The sequence below is a fragment of the Haliotis rubra genome, unplaced genomic scaffold, assembly GCF_003918875.1.
Source record: "Haliotis rubra isolate DU_JTF1 unplaced genomic scaffold, ASM391887v1 Scf877, whole genome shotgun sequence".
Taxonomy (NCBI): domain Eukaryota; kingdom Metazoa; phylum Mollusca; class Gastropoda; order Lepetellida; family Haliotidae; genus Haliotis; species Haliotis rubra.
This window is the reverse complement of record NW_025767609.1, coordinates 58,309-78,058: the sequence shown is the minus strand read 5'-3', so window position 1 is coordinate 78,058 and position 19,750 is coordinate 58,309. Positions and strand designations below refer to the sequence as shown.

At 39.8% G+C, this 19,750-nt stretch overlaps 1 protein-coding gene across 1 annotated transcript; it reads left to right on the top strand.

Moving 5' to 3' along the window:
* Positions 1 to 201: 201 nt before the first annotated feature.
* Positions 202 to 19,254, top strand: LOC124263285 (28S ribosomal protein S23, mitochondrial-like). Its single transcript, XM_046697872.1, has 5 exons — positions 202 to 368; positions 6,615 to 6,776; positions 10,180 to 10,254; positions 10,768 to 10,891; positions 18,592 to 19,254. Exons 1-5 carry the CDS (start codon positions 325 to 327, stop codon positions 18,637 to 18,639), a joined length of 453 nt encoding a protein of 150 aa, XP_046553828.1. The 5' UTR covers positions 202 to 324; the 3' UTR covers positions 18,640 to 19,254.
* Positions 19,255 to 19,750: the final 496 nt, after the last annotated feature.

The window sequence follows — 19,750 nt, the reverse complement described above, 5'->3', positions numbered from 1 at the left end:
AAAATGATTCGATAACTTACTTTTCAGCCGTACACGGTGTGTACACTTTGTGTAAAAAGATAAATAGGGTAAACAAAAATTGTTTCATATTTTCAAATTATGATCCAAAAATGCATCTATTTTATGATCACTTCAGGCAGCCACAATAACTCTACCTTCGATGGAAAGTATATGTTTTTAGATAACCCAGTGTCACAGAGAGGTCAAGGGTAGATAACTCCAATTCGCAGGCCAGGCATGCTCCCCATATGAAATGATAAGTTTGGTGGTCAAGGCATAGACAAACTCGATGTGGGTATATCACAGTTTGATTTGATTTAAATCATGGCAGGCAGTCGAATTGAGAGATTTGGAACGATATATTCAAGGTATGTTGAAAGAGAGGTATATATTGTTTTGTTTGTAGACCTTTGATTTCGAATGGCACACGTTCACTGTTCAGAAAGTTTCGGAGAAAATATGAATGATACCGCAATAAATCAATCTAGGGTATAATGTCACAATTCCAGCGGCTGATGGATGTCTACAACTTTCTCATATTTATCATGTCTGTCAATTGTAGGCATGTGTTCTTTAAAGGGTGATTACAATGATGATTCTTCACATGCGTAATATTATGTAATATTGAATGATTAATGAATACATCATATGCTCATACCATTACAAGTACACATACAAATATAGGTTTCTTACAAATGTGTTTTACCCAATTATGATATATCATCATGTAATGAAGTACATGATACCAGACAAGAATACAATATATTCAACAATAAGCAAATACATCACTTATGCATAAATAATGAAATAGATTATAACCTGGCACTTCTGTGGGTGACATCGAGTGTTGTTACGGGCGGTCAACCCTCCGATACTACAGGATTGTGATACCTGAGCTAAGCAAATATAACACATGAAAACATATACATATGTCACGTGACTGAGAATAGTTCAGACAACAATTAACATGTACAATACACATATCTACAAGGAAAGGTTTACTTCATTGTGATTTATATAAATATGCATAATCCAATCACACTTACAATACAAAGTTATATATAAAATCATCACTCATACACACATTCTTGCATAAGACTATTCATACATTTGTTAATTACGCTATCAAATACTTTACTGAGAATGCTTACTTATGATACTTATTTATGTTATTTATTCATTAATAAAGCATATAGCAATAATGTACTATAATTACTAACCTTGGAAGTAGATTATTGATTATCTTGAATTGCTGTGCACATCAAGTACTGGTGACAAGTGCTGAGCACATCAGGTGTGGGTGACAAGTGCGGTGTGTGAAAATGGCTGATGACCTATCATTTGAAATAAGCCAATCCCAATCAACCAGGTGATCATTACAAATCACATACCTGACAGAAAGATAGAATAACCTAATTACCCTATGACCTTGTAATGGAATGATCCAAAGCAATCAGAGACCTGCATTAAGCACTTAAAACACTATTTGCCGACAACTGCTCATTGCGAACACAATGAACCTCTGTTGAACCCAAAACAACACAGATGTATATACATTTTGATAAAAATAACGCAACACATGAAGTTAATATAAATGCTTTTATTTCACCCTATTACATTACTTGTGTTCAGATCGCTTCACGGAAGTTAAAGAATCAAAACTACTTACTAGTTGTAGTAAAATATGTATATGATAAGATGACCATAAAGAATTTCTATGACACAACTTGTAACATAACGATTTCTTCCTCGGAAGTGTGGTTGTAGTCGAAGTAACAATAATATTGTTATTTAGTATTATACTGACACCCACCCAGAAATTGTTATGTTATACGCTATGTCATGCAAAATCCTATTTGCCATCAATAAAAAATATATTTTACTACCAGTAGAAAGTAGTTTTGATTTTGTAACTCGGTGAAAACAAACCTTAGCATTTATCCTCAGACTGGCGGATGTTCCCGAAAGGGCGCCGCCATTTTTAAAAATAAAAAAATCTGTTAGAATTAATGAGATTATAGTTTGTTTTCATCAAGTTAGAAAATCAAGACTACTTTCTACTCGTAGTTAAATATGTATTGGAATCATAACCAAACGGATTTTGCATGACACAACTTATAACATAACGATTTCTTCCACGGAAGCGAGGTGGGGGTCGATTCACAATACTGCGCGATAAATTTCTTGCTACATTCCCATGGTTACTGTCCACTCACCAATATGTAGATATCAGTCAATGTGCGTCTTTATATTTGGTCTTATAATCCTAATTAGTTTATTATCATACTTGTATGCATTTTGAAACTAAATAAAATGCAGACGATCTGCTGATACTTATAGTGAATTTATAACAGAACTGTAATATCTAGACATTTTATAGTTTGCCAATGTGAATCATAATTCGCACACACGCCCTAGTGTATGTCTCATTACACTTCACGGCGAAAACAACGATTCTGTTGAATGCTACGACAAATGAATAAAAACAAAATGCAAATGTTAAAATTAAAACAGATTAAAGTTATAGGAACAATATCAGGCCATTACCTTGTTCGAGGAATGTATCCATCAATATCCACAAAACTGTTCCAAATGATGTGTCTTTTAACAGTTTAATATAAGAAAAAGTGATAAATCTTTTCAGGTATTGGTGTATAGTCTCATTGGTCACCCAAGATAGCACACCTGGCAACTAATTGCATAATGTCCGCCTTTCTTTAAAAACAGTAATTTAGTTAGCCAATAATGAGCAATCAATCAATGTATTGCCGGTTAATCCTTTGAAAGAAGGACGTTGTTTTACGCGAGACACCGACACGACAGAGTGTATTCAGTATAGATTAGTAAATCTACATACATAAACACTACCTTTTGACAATTCCGCTGTGTAAGATAAAAGTAATTAATCAATCAGCATGTTATCGGTTAATCCTTTGATCGATGTTTATAATGTTGAATATTTACTCCAGACACAAGAAATGCCAAATGGGAACCTTTGTCGGGTAATCTAAGTGTGTTACCACTAATTATACCTGTTATAAATTCATTAACTGACCATCAAGTGAATGATGACAAATAACATGTGTAGGTTTATACCACCTAACACGGGTTACAACAATGGAGTATTAATTGCTGTATTGCATGTGAAAACTTATGGGCCGACACTGTTTTGAGAATACAAACAGATTTTTACATGACATGATTAAATATCGAGGCAAAAAAACACAGAAATGGGATCAATTTGGATCAGTCATTAAACAAATAGGGCCTAACGACACCAATCGATTTTGACAGAAGCGTCTATGAAAACAAGTTGTAGCTCGAAACTAGGCAAAGCAGGAGACAAAAATTAAATGACAGTAGATTGTGAGAACATATAGCTTTCATTTTCCACAACAATTGTCACGATTTCAGGTTTATACAAGCCTGTAAACAAGATAATTTAACCCCTAAAATGTAGATGAATTCTGCATCGGCCCTCAAAGCTATTCCTCATATGACGTCACAGAGACGCGCCGCTCTGATTGGTTGAAATTTCGTTCGCGGGTGAGAATTGTGCACTGTTGTCAAAAAGGTCGATTTAAGTCAATTAAAGATCGAAATGAGTATTTTTAATGACGGGGTTTCATTTATAACGATGCCAGTTAGTGATTTATGTATTTGTACCCCCTAGGGTTTATGTGACCTTTAAGAAATACAGTTCGCTCTACCACCATGCGTCCTCGTACTTTAACTATAATAGTTCAGGGCAAAAGTGTGCTTTATTACACTATACATGGTGGCAGAGCAAACTGTATTTCTTTTCTAAGATGCCAAATGTAATACTTTCTAAGGATAATTACGATTAATTTAAGGCAGGAAACAAACGATGGTGTCGATGACCTAAATTAAGAATGCTCGCACAGGGCTAACTGGCGCGCTGTTCTATTGATATGTCTGACGTTAAGACGAACGTTACCAGAAAAATACAAATGATAACAGTTTGATGACGTTTTACGTTCGGATTAAATATCTTCTCTGAATTATTTTGATTACATCTGTCATTAACGTAAACCATATGGGGCAATATGAACGTCACATTTCTACTACCAACATAAGTTTATATCAGTATATCGAGACGAAAAGCTGAGTAGTCAAGCGACATTGTGGGAATGTAAACATTGCGAACGTTACCGTGTCGCTGAAAACTTGTGAGTCGAATTGACACATTTTAACCATCGTAAAACATAAACGTAATGTTTCCACCAGTGTTGTTTGCTGCGTGAAGCAACTGCAAACCAAGAAACATGATGCAACGGAGTAGTTTACTGTAGGAGACCGTATGAGGCGATGACAACTGACATGCATAGTGACGTAGCTTACATTGTGACGTAATGTAAATGGTTCGATTACGAGGGAGTAGACTAGAATGGCGCAGTGACAGGATAACATCATTCAAGTGGTACATCATCAAAAAACTATACCTTTATTGTCTGATAATGTTTTTTTTTTTTCGATTGTTCAAAACGCTAGGCATCTTAGAACTGTGTATACAGTACACGTAATGAACACTAAGAACACATTTCAGTTTTTAATTGATCTGTTTATTGTAGGCTTAAAAGCGGAAAGAGTTCCTTCCGTTCCCCCCAACCCTAAACCTAACCCTAAACCTAACCCTAACTTAAATATTGGACTTTTAGTCATTTTGTGAGTTCTCTGATAATTGTTGTGTTAAGTTTTGTTAATAATTTTAGTATATTTATAAACATTATTTGGGAGGGGGGGAAAGGGAGGAACTCTTACCTTAAAAGCTTTCACAGTATTTTTCTATCCCAAATTTATGCCTACTTTACCATGATCAAGTGTTCTGAAAAATCATCAAGTAAGGTTTACCTTGTATAATGTTAAAAGTTAAACTAGCTTGTTCATAGATCACGCTAGATTTATAAACCACAAGAGTTGAACTAAAAAGCCAAATGATTGCCCAATATTTTGAACAATGCATTCCTGTTGACACAAAGCTAACGTAATAATGTCACACAGACGTCTGATTGATAGTATAATTTTATCCTCATCTTTATTAATGTTATCCACATGAGATATGGTTTTACTAGTTTCTGCAAAATGCAGATTTTGCACTGTTCATTCTTATATTGTTAGAACTAGTCTTCAGCATTCCATGATTTTCATAAGATGCGACTAATGGGATCAGGTGGTCATGCTTGCTTACTTGGTTGACATGTCATTGTATCGAAAATTGTGTAGATCACTAGACTGTCTGGTCCAGACTCAATTATTTACACTCCGTCGCCATATAGCTGGGATATTGCTGAGGTAGTTGTTAAACGACAAACACACTAACAAACAAATAAACCTTATATTGTTGCGGGCCTGGGGTTTACCCTCTATGTCAGTGAGAATAAAGGCTGCGGGTGTGAGGTCAACTCGTTTATTCTGAGGATTCAGTGGATATCAGTTGATATCAGTAGACACTCTGTAACAATAGTGTTATCATAAGTACAATTTCTTTGATGGGTTAAAATACAAGCATACATATTACATCACGCTATATTACATAACATCAATAAGCATATGTTTATAGGTGCATTACTATCTGTAATAATGCATACATCATATGCTCATACCATTAGAAGTGCACATACAAATATATGTTTCTTACAAATGTGTTTACCAAATTATGATATATCATCATGTCATCAAGTACATGATACAAGACAGTAATACAATATATGAAACAATAAGCAAATACATCACTTATGCATAAATAACGAAATAGATTATAACCTGCGTACCCTGCCGGTGACACGGGAGTGTTGTTGCCGGCGGTCATCCCTCCTCATACTACAGGACTGTGATACCTGAGCCAAGCAAGACATGAAACACATGATAACACATGAAAATATATACATATGTCACGTGACTGAGAATAGTTCAGACACAACAATTAACTTGTACAATACACATATCTACAAGGTAAGGTTTACTTCATTGTGTGATTTATATAAATATGCATAATCCAATCACACTTATAATACAAAGTTATATATGAAATCATCACTCATACACACATTCTTGCATAAGAGTATTCATTCAGTTGTTAATTACACTATCAAATACTGTACTGAAAATGTTTACTTATGATACTTATTTTATTTATGTCATTTATTCATTAATAAAAGCATATAGCAATACTGTACTATAATTACTAACCTTAGAAGTAGATTATTGGTTATCTTGAATTGCTGTGCACATCAAGTACTGGTGACAAGTGCTGAGCACAAGGTGAGGGTGACAAGTGCTGTGTGAGTGAAAATGGCTGATGACCTATGATTTGAAATAAGCCAATCCCAATCAACCAGGTGATCATTACAAATCACATACCTGACAGAAAGATAGAATAACCTAACTATGACCTTGTAATGGAATGATCCAAAGCAATCAGAGACCTGCATTAAGCACTTAAAACACTATTTGCCGACAACTGCTCATTGTGAACACAATGAACCTCTGTTGAACCCAAAACAACACAGATGTATATACATTTTGATAAAAATAACGCAACACATGAAGTTAATATAAATGCTTTTCTTTCACCCTATTACAATATCTTATAGGCTTCAAGGGTTGTTGAAGTCTGGAGCACTGAGTCAGGTGGACTGCCCAATATGGAAGTCGGTGTATGAAGCTTTCCCCCCTCAGACGGAACCAATGCATGAGAGAGAGATTCCAGACCAGAAAGTCAGGCCTATTCTCTACCCAGAAGACTTTGTGCGAGTGTAAGTGTAGAAACTCTCCTTGATATTACCCAGAAGGTTGAAAAATCCAATGTATAAACTTGCTCATAGTAGCTATCCCTCTGGTCTTGTTACACTACAAGTCTCCATCACCAGTAAATACATATTATGACTGATTTGGGATGTAGTTGTGATTTATGTATATTTCCGAAAATCAAATTTGCCCTTTTGATTCCTGAACCTACCAATGCCTAGTACTGAAGTCTAACGTAGATAACTGTAGGGGTGTGACATATGTTGTACGAGATTGCTAATACCGTTTTCTGACATCATATGTAGGGATGCCACTATACATTGATGCATCGGTACTTTGTCTTAGATGATACAATTATTGATACATTCAAAACTGTATCGCTATTTAGTTTTGAAAGTTTCGGTTTAAATATGGTTTTGTGTTGTTTACACTTTGCAATTGTATCATGTTTTTTGATGTTATGACAGTTATAAATGATTATTTTTCATGCACAAAGATGGGAAATTAGAACTTTTTAATCTCTGAGAATAAAAGATGTTGATCTTTTCATGGACAAATATAAAATATGAAATATTAATGTTCAAAATGTAACTAAATTTATGCAATAATGTCGCGAAAATAGGTGTCGAGAAATGTATTGATTCATGAAACTTATGTATTGTGACATCCCTAATCATTTGACAACTCACTGGACAGAGCTATTTCCCTCTTGCTGAAAATGGTCTGTGTCTAGATTAATTGAATAAAAACAGTGAGGCAGCTTTGTGTATTCACAATAATGGAAGAATGTAGTGACTACACCCCTGTGAAGTATTGACAATGTGACTCCTGATGTCTGCAGCGGGACATTTGCTGTTTAATCTTCTTGTCTTTACCATATTCAAGGCCATTTAAAGCGACAATGTCATTTCCTTTAGCTGTTCAGTTCAGTGTTGTGATACTGCATCTATCTCAGTGTATAGAGTGTCAACCTGTTTTGGGGAAAGTCCATGGTCTAATCCCAATCCTCCTCCTACCAATGGGTGAAGCCCATTTATGGTGTTCCCCCGCCGTGATATTACTGGAATATTGCTAAAAGTGACGTAAAACTAAACTCACTCACTCCTACCAATGGACATTAACAGATGGTACTTGTTATTACCCTGCAACTTGGCATTATTGGGATCAAACCAGACCTGGTTAGCAGGGAGTCATTACATGTCTGAGTTAGGTATCCATGTTAAACTGTGGTTTGGTATCATAGTGGGCTAGCACTATAGAAGGGGTATTGAAGTTTACTAGTAGATGTAGCTACACATAAGAGCATGCATGTCACTGATGTTGATTGTGTTTTTAAACCTCATTTATCTCAACTCAACCCGTGAAGGTCCGGGTTAGAATGAGCCCTCGGTAACCCATGCTTGTCGTAAGAGGCGACTAACGGGACCAGGTGGTCAGGCTCTCTGACTTAGTTGACACATGTCATCGGTTCCCATTTGCGCAGATTGATGCTCATGCTGTTGATCACTGGATTGTCTGGTTCAGACTTGATTATTTACAGACAGCCACCATATAGCTGGAATATTGCAGAGTGCGGCATAAAACTAAACTCACTCACTCACTATCTCAACTCATTGATGGGGCTAAAGGGCTTACTTGTCCTGTTGAGATCCCGGGTTCGATTCCCCTCATGGATACTCTGTGTGAAGCTCATTTCTGGTGTTTCTCACAGTGATATTGCTGGAATATTGCTAAAAGCGCCTTGAAACAATATTCACTGACAAGATGGCCCAGCTGCCGTGGCCTTCTCTGGTGTGATGACATTTCTGTTTTGCTATATTTTGTTTCTTAAAATGACCAGTAGGAATACATTAAATAACTCGACTGCAAATCAAGTGAATGAAGGTGCTCTTAAGTTGCTTGTTGTTCGTTGGTTATTCTCGCATCATCTCTGATAAACATCATCAGGCCATGTAGTCACGCACCTACTGAAACACTGTTTGCCATAGTGCACAACCCCAGCGCTCCAGATCATTTTTCAACATTAGGAGTATGTACTCCTTATTTTTTTAATGTAGGAGTACTGGAAAAACGTTTTAGAGTACTGAATGGAATTTAATGGCTAGGTGAGGTGAGGTAAAATTGGGTTTTACGTCGTGCTCGAGAATATTTCGCTCATATGACGACGTGTATGCGTGTGTATGTGTATGTGCGGCTGCTTGTATTAGCCCAGACTTAAGCAGGTTTTATAGTGCTAGCCCACTGAGATACCATGCCCGCAGTGAAGCATGAATGCCCCACTCAGACACATTATACTGACTCCGAGCCGACCAGTCCTTGTTGTACCCATTAATGCCGAGCGCCAGGCAGGGACCAACAAGTACCATATTTTAACGTCTTTTGGTATGACGCGGTCGGGGATCGAACCCGCGACCTTCCGCTCTCCGGGCGGACGCTCTAACCACTACACCACGGAGGCGGTCGAATTTAATGGAGTACCAGTAATCTTGTGTTTCGTTATGCACCACAACATTGCTTCTCAGTACTCTTGTGTAAACAGGTAGAAAAACATTAAAACAAAACTTTTTCAGATAAATACGTCTGTAAATGATTCTAAGACAGTACACCATTGCTGTGGTGCATATCTGCTACGTTTTCTAAATTATTTCCTACCGTATCGTGCATATATTGTATCCGTACATACGCCGATACGGCCCTTATCTGGAGCCCTGCAACCCAACTCACTTATCCATGTAACTTGACCCTGAACATGCTTAAAACTGAGTAAAGGTTAAATTTACACACTGTTGTCTCAGATCACAAAATCAGAACATTGTGAGTGTTGTATTTATTATGATAATCACCATGGATACTGTTGTGTAGGTTTACCCCTCCAATCCAATCCAATCCTGAGTTGCCGCTGTTACAGGTCATTGGCTCCCTCCCTCTGCAAGCAGTCTGCGTTCTGCTGTTTATTTTGTTGACAGTTACATAGACAGATTCTTTAATACAAATGCATAAAATCGGTGATTTCCAATGTGATTGGGGTGGCTGACAAAACATCCACTTGCACAGTTTGAGATCGATTGGGTCATTGGATGAAGAGATATTTACAGAAAACTGGGTCCACATGCATTTCATGCCAAACTATAATAGAAATAGATTCTTGAAAATAGTTTTACCTGTGTTTGAAACATTCTTTTCAAGTAAGTGGTTAACCATATTGTTACAAATGTATTTCACATTTGTTGCCTATGAGATTCTACTATTCAATAAGAATTCTAAGCAAATGTCACCAGACTACTGAGGCTTTACTTTGAATGGCAAAAGAGGTTTTACAGGGTAAGAATTTTAATCAGGTGTTTTGGAATTAATTCATTATTTGATGCCTTGACAGGAATGGGTAATTATGGAGACTGTTTACTGTTTCAGAAGGTACTACAATACGTTTGGTAACACAGACGTTGTGGATCTGAGCAATGAGTCTGTGAAGACAACATGTCAGAAGTAAGTCTGTGCATATGTGTGGAAATCCTGGAATAGATTTCAGGGTTTGTCTAATTTGGAAGTTCCTGCGACCAGGTGTTAATTATTGTTAGGTTTGTTTTTCATGAAATATGTAGAATGTTAGCTATGCAGTGAAATATTTGATTTCCAACACCAAACTGGTTGTTTGGAGCTGTTTTTTGCCAACTGTAGAACAGGCTAGCTATTCTCAAAACGTAATTCCTACGAAGTTTTTAAGCCCATTCTTAACACATTGTCTACGATCAAAGTTAAGAATTCTTAGGGCTACGGACGTTTTGAGAATAAGGGCCCTGGAGTCTAGTTAACATGGCCACAGGTATTCCATTTTGGTGATTGAATGAATGATTTGAGCAGATCTGGCTGTGTGCCATACCTTCATGTTGTTGATGCTCACAATATCAATCACGTTGTTTGTCTCCCCCCATTTCCTGTTGTTGCTGCCTGCAGTGTGTATCCATGGTAACCGTCACACGTTTGTCATTTCTGCCATAGATTTGTGGAGAAATACTTCGACCTACAGCAGAAGGGTGTCCACCCGGACGATTTGTTTGACAAGACGACAGAGATCTTGAAGGCCGAAAATGCACGGCTTCGTTCAACAGATGAAATGCCACAGGTAAGTTGGCTTGCATTCATATAGTGCTGTTTACCATCTTTCCTTGATTTGATGTTAGTGAATTTTTTTCATTTCAGTATGAATTGATTCAGTTATGAGACACCTGAACCCTTCTACATTTTGATGTTGCCTGCTCATATCTGAAACCTGTCAGCATTCATCAGTTTTCCACCAATCTTGATGCATCGGCAGTAAATGCTGCATTTGCTGTTGTGCTAAAATTGTATGTTATGACTCAAGAGCATTTACCTCCTCCTGTATCAGGGGCGGTGGGGTAGCTTAGTGGTTTAAGCGTTCGTTTGTCATACCGAAGACCTGAGTTCGATTCCCCTCAGGGTACAATGTTTGAAGCCCGTTTCTGGTGTCCCCCACATTGATATTGCTGGAATATTGCTAAAAGCGGCATAAAACTAAACTCACTCACACCCAGCCCTCCTGTATCCACTGATGTGAATGTAAAATAACAGATTTTGTTCTTTAACATTTAACATGTTATGTAGAACCAGCAGGTATTACTACTTAGTAGTAGTGTAACAATGCAGCAATACAGTGCGGTATCACGTTATGAAACTCCCTATACACTAGATGATATAAAACTCCTGTACTGCGGTTGTGAGTGAGTGAGTGAGTGAGTTTAGTTTTACACCATTATTAGCAATATTCCTGCAATGCCATGGGGACACCAGGAATTGGCTTTACACATTACACCCATGTGGGGAATCGAACACGTGTCTTTGGTGTGACGAGTGAACACTTTAACCACTAGGCTACCCCTCCGCCCCTTTATTGCAGTACATACTACTGTGAAGATCCGAGTTAGAATTTGTCTTCAGCAACCTCTAATTGTGATAAGAGTGACTAACAGGAACGGGTGGTTGACACATGTCATTGTATCCCAGTTGTGCTGATGGATGCTTATGAATATGATCACTGGATTGTCTGGTCCAGACGTGATTACAGCCTGTTGCTATGTAGCTGGGACATTTCTGAGTGCTGCATTTAACAACAAACAAAGATACATACAAATTTTTCCTTATCCTGACTCATGCTCTTTTGCTTGTCTTCTTCTTCTTGCGAACATAGTGGAACACTTGTATCTCCTTATTTGAAGCTCCCTTCAAAATAAAATCACTAATTGGTACTCACCACGAGTTGCTCCCCTTTGTTTCCCCTGGCGGGAAAGGTGTCGCCACCCTCTGGCCATGTGCTCCACTCTCTCCTTCGCCCAGTGAGCAGGATGTGAGAGCGCCTCGTGTCTCCTTACACACCATATCCTTTGATAATCTCTTAGTTTTTACCTCTCATAGGTTACTATAGAGGTATAGCTAGTATCCTTTACTATTTGTATTGATTAATTATCGTATTTCTACTGTTTATTCACGTGTATTCGTGGATTGTTCAGCTAGTTTTACATTGATGAAAATCTGCACGATTTGTAGATTACGCTTTTCTGCCTCCGATCCACATGTAATATGCCCTAGTTGTTCTATGTAATTGAGCGTTTAATTCACGTTGCAGTTACTGCATTAATTTATCTCATTCTGCATTTAATAAATATCATCTTTATGCTGCCTTAAGACGCATGCAGATAGATCACGCAAAACAAGGGCAAAACATGGCAGAGAGTCCAGATATTCCATCCAGTCAGCTGCTAGCGATCGACCCTCTCCTCGCCTGGTGTTCTGCTAGAGACCCTTCGGTGAGGAACGGGACGCAGTCCGTTACCTCGAAGAAACGACCGCCTCTCCAGACATCCCGCCATTGCAGACCAAGTCTAAGAGGGCTCTCATCGCCGCCTCAACGCAGATTGAGGACACCCAGGGCAGCGCGAGACTTCCAAAGGGAAATCTCGAAGACAGCAAGAACTTTCTCAGCCGAGATCGCTCCAGCAGCAGAATTGGGCTCTCACGATGATCAGCCGATAATCATCCCCCAACTTACGGCAGAAGAAGCGACCGGTGTCAGCTTTACTGTGACTTCTGCAGAGATCACCATGCAGCCTGATGCCTCTACACACCCATCGCCAGACGCCATTGATGTGAACCCATCGCAGAAAGACGCCCGACGACTTCGTCACAGATCATCCCAGAAGACATGATGCGGCAGATTATGAACATCATGGAGGACCACTACAAACTGCTAAGCAGGGTCCGAAGCCGCTGGGCTCCAACGTAGACAGCACCCCAGAGGCACCCCCGCAACGGTAGCAGCCAAGACGATGTCACCTTCGCTGGAAGTCCCGCACCACCTTGACGAAGGACCTAGATGTACAGCCTTCACAAGGCCTTCCGGCATGGAGATCATCACCATCTTCGATTTCATCTCTAGATATGGACTCAGACCATCAGACATCACGGAGGCCTTCGCTAAGGTCATATCATCGATCCCCGACCGGACGCGAATGAAGCTTCAAGGCATTCGCTAAGGACATATGATTCCAGATCCTCATCATCTAGAAGAACATCGAGGGACTATCAAGAGCTTCGCGGGGTTATCAACATTCACCTCACAAGTCTCCGAGAAGATCATCCCATAGACGATCTCCACTTCGCTCATCACCAGGTCGATCACCGGGTCAGATCTCCACATAGAGCGGCACACAAGTCAACTCAGATCGCCACAAACCTCATCAGATATACAGACAGCTACACGCAGTCCCGGCGAGCATCTACAATTTGTTAATGATGATGGTTTTGAGGATGATGGAGGAATCATATTTTCTGATGCAGAGATACGGTATTGGATGGTCAATAACCTAGATCTCACATCACCATCTAAAAGTGGCAATACAGGAAAATGCAGACGATTTGATGAAGGAAGATGATCCAGATGCAATCACTCTACCCCGATCGACCAATTATTGCGAAAGTGCCACAGAATCTAGATGCAAGCTTTCCAGAAAGCTACGAAAGTTCAGACACCACATCTGCCCAACTTTCAAGCCAAGAAGTTCTCCACGCATAACATGGACTCCTTCTACAAGGCCCAGGACATCGATGAGAACTATAAGATCATCAGCGATGTAAAGAACAAGATTTACAAGATGGATGATCGCAGTTGGCTCATATAGAAACCATGACGAGACGTATGTTCTTTGGGTTAAATAGATCTAGGACGATCAATGAGACTCTTATTACTAGATTCCGGGATTCCACGACGGAAGATGATAGAATGATTTATTCTGCCTTACTTATGCAAAAGAAAGATCAGCAGTTTTTAACGGATCATCTTACATCTGTTTCAGCAGCACTGACCTTAGCTCGTCGTCAAGGCCTCCTCGCCTCCTGTAATTGGGGGGAGAACTTTACAGCCCCACTTTATACAGCCCCGTGGTCGACAACATCCATCTTTGACGGAGAAATCGACAAAGTCGCCAAGGAAGTCTCTAAGGATTCCAGGGAAGTCCTTATGATTAGATCGATGGACACACTAGCCAGCGTCATTCGTCAGACTTCACAAAGATACTCAGGCAGATCTAAGTTCACGGGCCTACAAAGAGCAAGAGACAGGAAGATAGCCAGCTCTAGAGGTAAAGATTCTTTTAAAATCAGCCTATATGGCAACTATAGAGGAGGATCAGGAAGAGGCAGGACACCCAGAGGTTCCCCGCAATTATAGACGCTGAAACACAGGTTCGAATCCACTGGAGTCTTCCACCCCCAGCCGTTCCAGTACAGCCAGCTCAAGTGGGTGGGCCTCCAACCACTGGGAAAACTGGGAATATTGCAAGACCCTTACGCCTCCAACATTCTTCAACACGGATTTCAGATCCCTCTACAGGCCAAGCCTCCGCTGACAATCAAACCCCCAAGTTGATTTACAAGCAGCAACTACCAAAGATAAGAGAGGCTGTTTCATCACTCCTATCCAAACAGGCCATAGAAGTAATAGATCAAGCAAACGCGTCGAACCAGGTTTCTACTCCCCAGTTTTCCTAGTTCCCAAGAAAACTCCACGGAGAAATACAGACTCATCTACAACATGAGCTTTTCAACAAGAACTATCTCGCAAACCACCCTAAGTTTCATGATGATACATTTACCTCAGTTACGCCAGATGATTAGATCCTATGGACTACATGGGCAGCATAGATCTACAGGATGCCTACCTACATCCCCCATTCATCCCGATTCCAGGAAATACCTACGATTTACTCTGAAGGGCTACATTACCAGTGGAAAGTACTCCCATTCAGAATATCATCAGCCCCTGGCTATTCACGCGAGGATAACGAAACCGATTATCAAATTTCTACATCGTCCAAGGGGCTACGCAGTGCGTTTTACCTCGACGACGGGATACAAGTAGATCAAGATCCACTGCGTCTCAAACTACAGTTAAATTACATCATAAAGCTACTAACACAACTAGGTTGGTTAGTAAACTTACACGCAAGTCGGACCTAGTACCATCGCCAAGACCTGCAGTTCCTAGGTATTCGATTCATCACAAATCGCAACCGTATTATGGTACCAGAAGACCGTTATTCAAGATACAGCAGACCATTCCACCAGCTCTACTCTCTCCGTTACCACTCGCGACAATGGCAGAGCCTACTAGGTCTTCTCACATCAGCCCAAGACATGACTGTCACAGGCAGATTACAGTTACGTCCCCTACAGGTCCTCATCAACGCACATCTCAACGATGTACAACCATTCAGTCTACCAAAACATCTCAGACCGCATCTACTATGGTGGACCAAGAAATCGAATGTCTCGCGAAGGGATTTGTTTAGCAGAGCAGGAATACAAAACCCATCTGTATGTAGACGCGTTACTCCAAGGTTGGGGAGCTCATCTCACCAACCACACGATATCAGGATTATGGAATCAGCAAGAATGCAAACTCCATATAAACAGTCTAGAAATGAAAGCTGTAATCAGCGCCATTCTACATTGGAGCACATTTCTACAAAATGCGGCTAATGATCCATACAGACAATTCGACAGTGGCCTTCTACATAAACAAGCAAGGCTCAACGAGATCGATGAACCTTTTGAACCTAAGCTTTCAACTGTTCGATTTAATACAAGATCTAAATCTACATGTCAGAGCAGTGCACATTCCCGAGCCAGAAATATACTAGCAGGCGCTCTCTCGGCCTCATCTACCATCACCGACAGAGTGGATGATCAACAGGAAATTTTGCACAGATAATCAAGCAATTAGGAGCGCCACTAATAGACCTATTCGCCAGCGATTCAACAATCAGCTACCGACATTCGTGTCACCAGTCCCAGACCCCCAAGCTTGGGCAGCGGACGCTCTAAGTCTATCATGGGAAGGCCTCAATGCGTGCACGCTGTTTCCGCCGGCCAGCAATAATACCTCAAGTATTACAGAAAATCAGACAAACACAGAGCCTACAACTCACTTTGGTCGCTACCTACTGGCTGGCCAGAGCGTGGTTTCCCATACTAATTCAAGAAATCGGTCAACCAACACTGGAGCTACCCAAGCGCCGCCAAACCTGTTAATTCATCCTCACACCAAACAAGTGCACGAAAACCCAGCAATGTTCCAACTACACGTATGGACTGTATACAAATGTGTTTAAACAAGAGAGATATTCTGCCAGGGCGGCAAAAGCAGTCACGCTTTGTTTTACGTTACTCAACTCAGAATTTGTAATGACGGCGACAAGTGGCACAGTTTCGAAAATTATGCAACAAAGAAAGGGTTTACAGCAAGAGAGGCTTCACAACCTCAAGTGGCAGACTATTTGTGTTACCTCGTAGCCAAAACAAACATTTAAAAGGTTCAACGATATCAACATATCTTGCCACAAGCTTTTAGTTCTGTAATCACCATGAGAACGGGTGTCAAATTGACAAGATCTCCAGAGTTACTGGCCTTACTACGAAGCCCGATTGGAGGACCAAAAGCGGAAGTTCCACGCCCCCAGCTTGGGATCTGAATGTAGTGTTACAACACCTCACGAAGTGAGGTCTATGAACCTTTGGAATCGACAAACTTTGAATTTCTCTCACAGAAAACACTGTTTCTGCTATCGCTAGCCACAGCAGCAAGAATGTCTGAAATTCACGCTCTGGATTCACGAGAGGATACAGTTTGATGACAATCATAACACAGCGCACCTCGGATTAAGATGGGATTTCATCGCGAAAAAATCAACTGCCAGGTCAACCAGACAGATTATTCCACATCCCGGCTATCCTCTATTCTCGGATCACAAGATACACAAGACCTATCACTGTGTCCGTAAGAGCTCAAAGTTTATTTTACTTACGACGATCCAAAACAAGGAGAAGATTTCTCAAACGCTTATTCATCCCCTTATCGCCACTTACGAATCAAACAGAAGTGTCACGGACCACAATATCTATTTGGATAAGGACTGTCATTCTCCGTGCCTACAAGGCAGCAGGCTTGGACCCACCAACAGCATCAAATCCACATGAGATCAGGGCACTGGCCTCTACCCTCGCCCTACACGGTAACTGTTCCTTGAACACGATTATGGAAGGATGCTATTGAAATCTAACATGGTATTTGCTAATCACTACCTGAGAGACATCACTACAGAAGATGTCTCTGGCATTCACCATTTCGACCACTGGTCCCTCGCCAGCAACTGACAGTCCCTGCGTGAGGCGTTAAAATATTATCCTCACAAGATTAATATGTATTTTATACATACTCATCTAGCTTATAACTCTCACGGAGTTTTAGGGCTATGTATATATGTTCAGCTTAAGTATTCAACCTTAAGCATATACTTTGGTATAGTCAATTTCAGTGCCTCTATCAGAGTCACCTATATATATATATATAATTTATATGTATTGTTCAATATATTCATAATGTAATTCCCTTTAATGGCTTTTATATAACCTATGGTTTTCTTTATACAGGAAACATCCTAAATCTAAGCCTTCATGAAGTTCCCGTGAGGGGATATTACAGTATATCTATACAAAATCACTAATTATAAATCCAAAGTATTCTGTTACCCACCTCCGTCCTGTGAGGATGCTACAAGCAAAAGAGCATGAGTCAGGATAAGGAAAAATATGTAATTTTAGAGTAAAATTGATATTTTATACTTATCCTGACTCATGAGGTTAGCCCTCCCATCCTCCCCACATAACACTTTGGATTTCCCTGTAAGTTCAAGTGTTGGGCTCGCTAAATCAGGAGAGAGTGGAGCACATGGCCAGAGGGTGGCGACACCTTTCCCGCCAGGGGAAACAAAGGGGAGCAACTCGTGGTGAGTACCAATTAGTGATTTTATTTTGAAGGGAGCTTCAAATAAGGAGATACAAGTGTTCCACTATGTTCGCAAGAAGAAGAAGACAAGCAAAAGAGCATGAGTCAGGATAAGTATAAAATATCAATTTTACTCTAAAAATTACATTTTGTTACATTACACGTTATACTGATATATAAACTCGTGAATAATATAGTTTGGATATTGCTGAGAGGGGGTTAAAGAAACAAACAAACAAAGATACATACAATTTGTTACATTACACGTTATACTGATATGTAAACTTGTGAATAATATAGTTTGGATATTGCTGAGTGGGGGTTAAAGAAACAAACAAACAAAGATACATGCAATTTGTTACATTACACGTTATACTGATATGTAAACTTGTGAATAATATAGTTTGGATATTGCTGAGTGGGGGTTAAAGAAACAAACAAACAAATCATATGTGTTTCTTCTGCAGTCAATCTCAAACATGGAGTCAAGCAAGGACGATGGAGAGAAGTTGTAACCGGTAGCAACAAGATGGGACAAGCAATCAAACCTGTGTGAACTTATGTACTGAATGAGGCTTACCAGCATTGTCAACTCAGATACTAGTATCAAGAGAACCTCCTTTATCAAGACATATACATACAGGAGATCATCATTGGGAGCCACCCAGTATGTTAATGTGAAAACAGGGATCATGGACATTGTAAGGTTGTCAGTAAAACCTCATAGTATTCTCAGTGTGTTTAAATCCTCCCAGCTGTGGGACAGGCATGAAGCCACTTGGAATGGTACAATGATACACTGGACCACTTTGTACCATGATACAAGGTCTGACTTTTGAAATTTGCATTGTTTGTAGTTTAATCCTGTTTTTAATCCTACTGTGAAACAAATGTGCTCATCTAATTTGTGTAAATGTTAATACATTGTATTAAGTTTTGTTTTGTAATAGTGAAATTGATCATGTTCTACAGTAACACAGTGCTCTTTGTGATGCTTGAACATCAATAGGCGTAGGGAAAACATTGCTCTGTAGACAAGGCCACTATTGTATACGGCATTAGAATGAGTGGGCATGTTTAAAAGTGTATGATGTGTGTGTGAGAAAATAAAAAACATCAAATCTTCAAAACAAATTTCTGTTCAGAGATGAAATACACAATGCCATTTTAGAAAGTGGTCAAATGTAACGTATGTTATATTTGGGAGTACACATTCTTAGTAAAGTACAGATTCTCGTACTTTTTGAGTTGAGTCCCATCCGGGATTGGAACCCACACCCTCAGAGTCAGGCACCTAATCGCCAGCACACAAAGTCAGACGCCTAGACCTAGACCGCTCTGCCACCGCGGGTTCCACAAAAATGGAAGTCGGACAACTGGTAGTCTAGACTGCGGACTTTGTGTACCCCTCTGATAAGTGTTACTAAGAAAGTGTAATCCCAAATATAACATACATTTGCTACATCTGGGCACTTTCTAAAATGGCCCTTTATTTCATAGCTGTCAGTCGGCTGACTTTGTGTGCTGGCGATTAGGTGCCAGCCTCTGAGGGTGTGAGTTCGAATCCCGGATGGGACTCAACCCAAAAAGTACTAGAATCTGTACTTAACTAAGAAAGTGTAATCC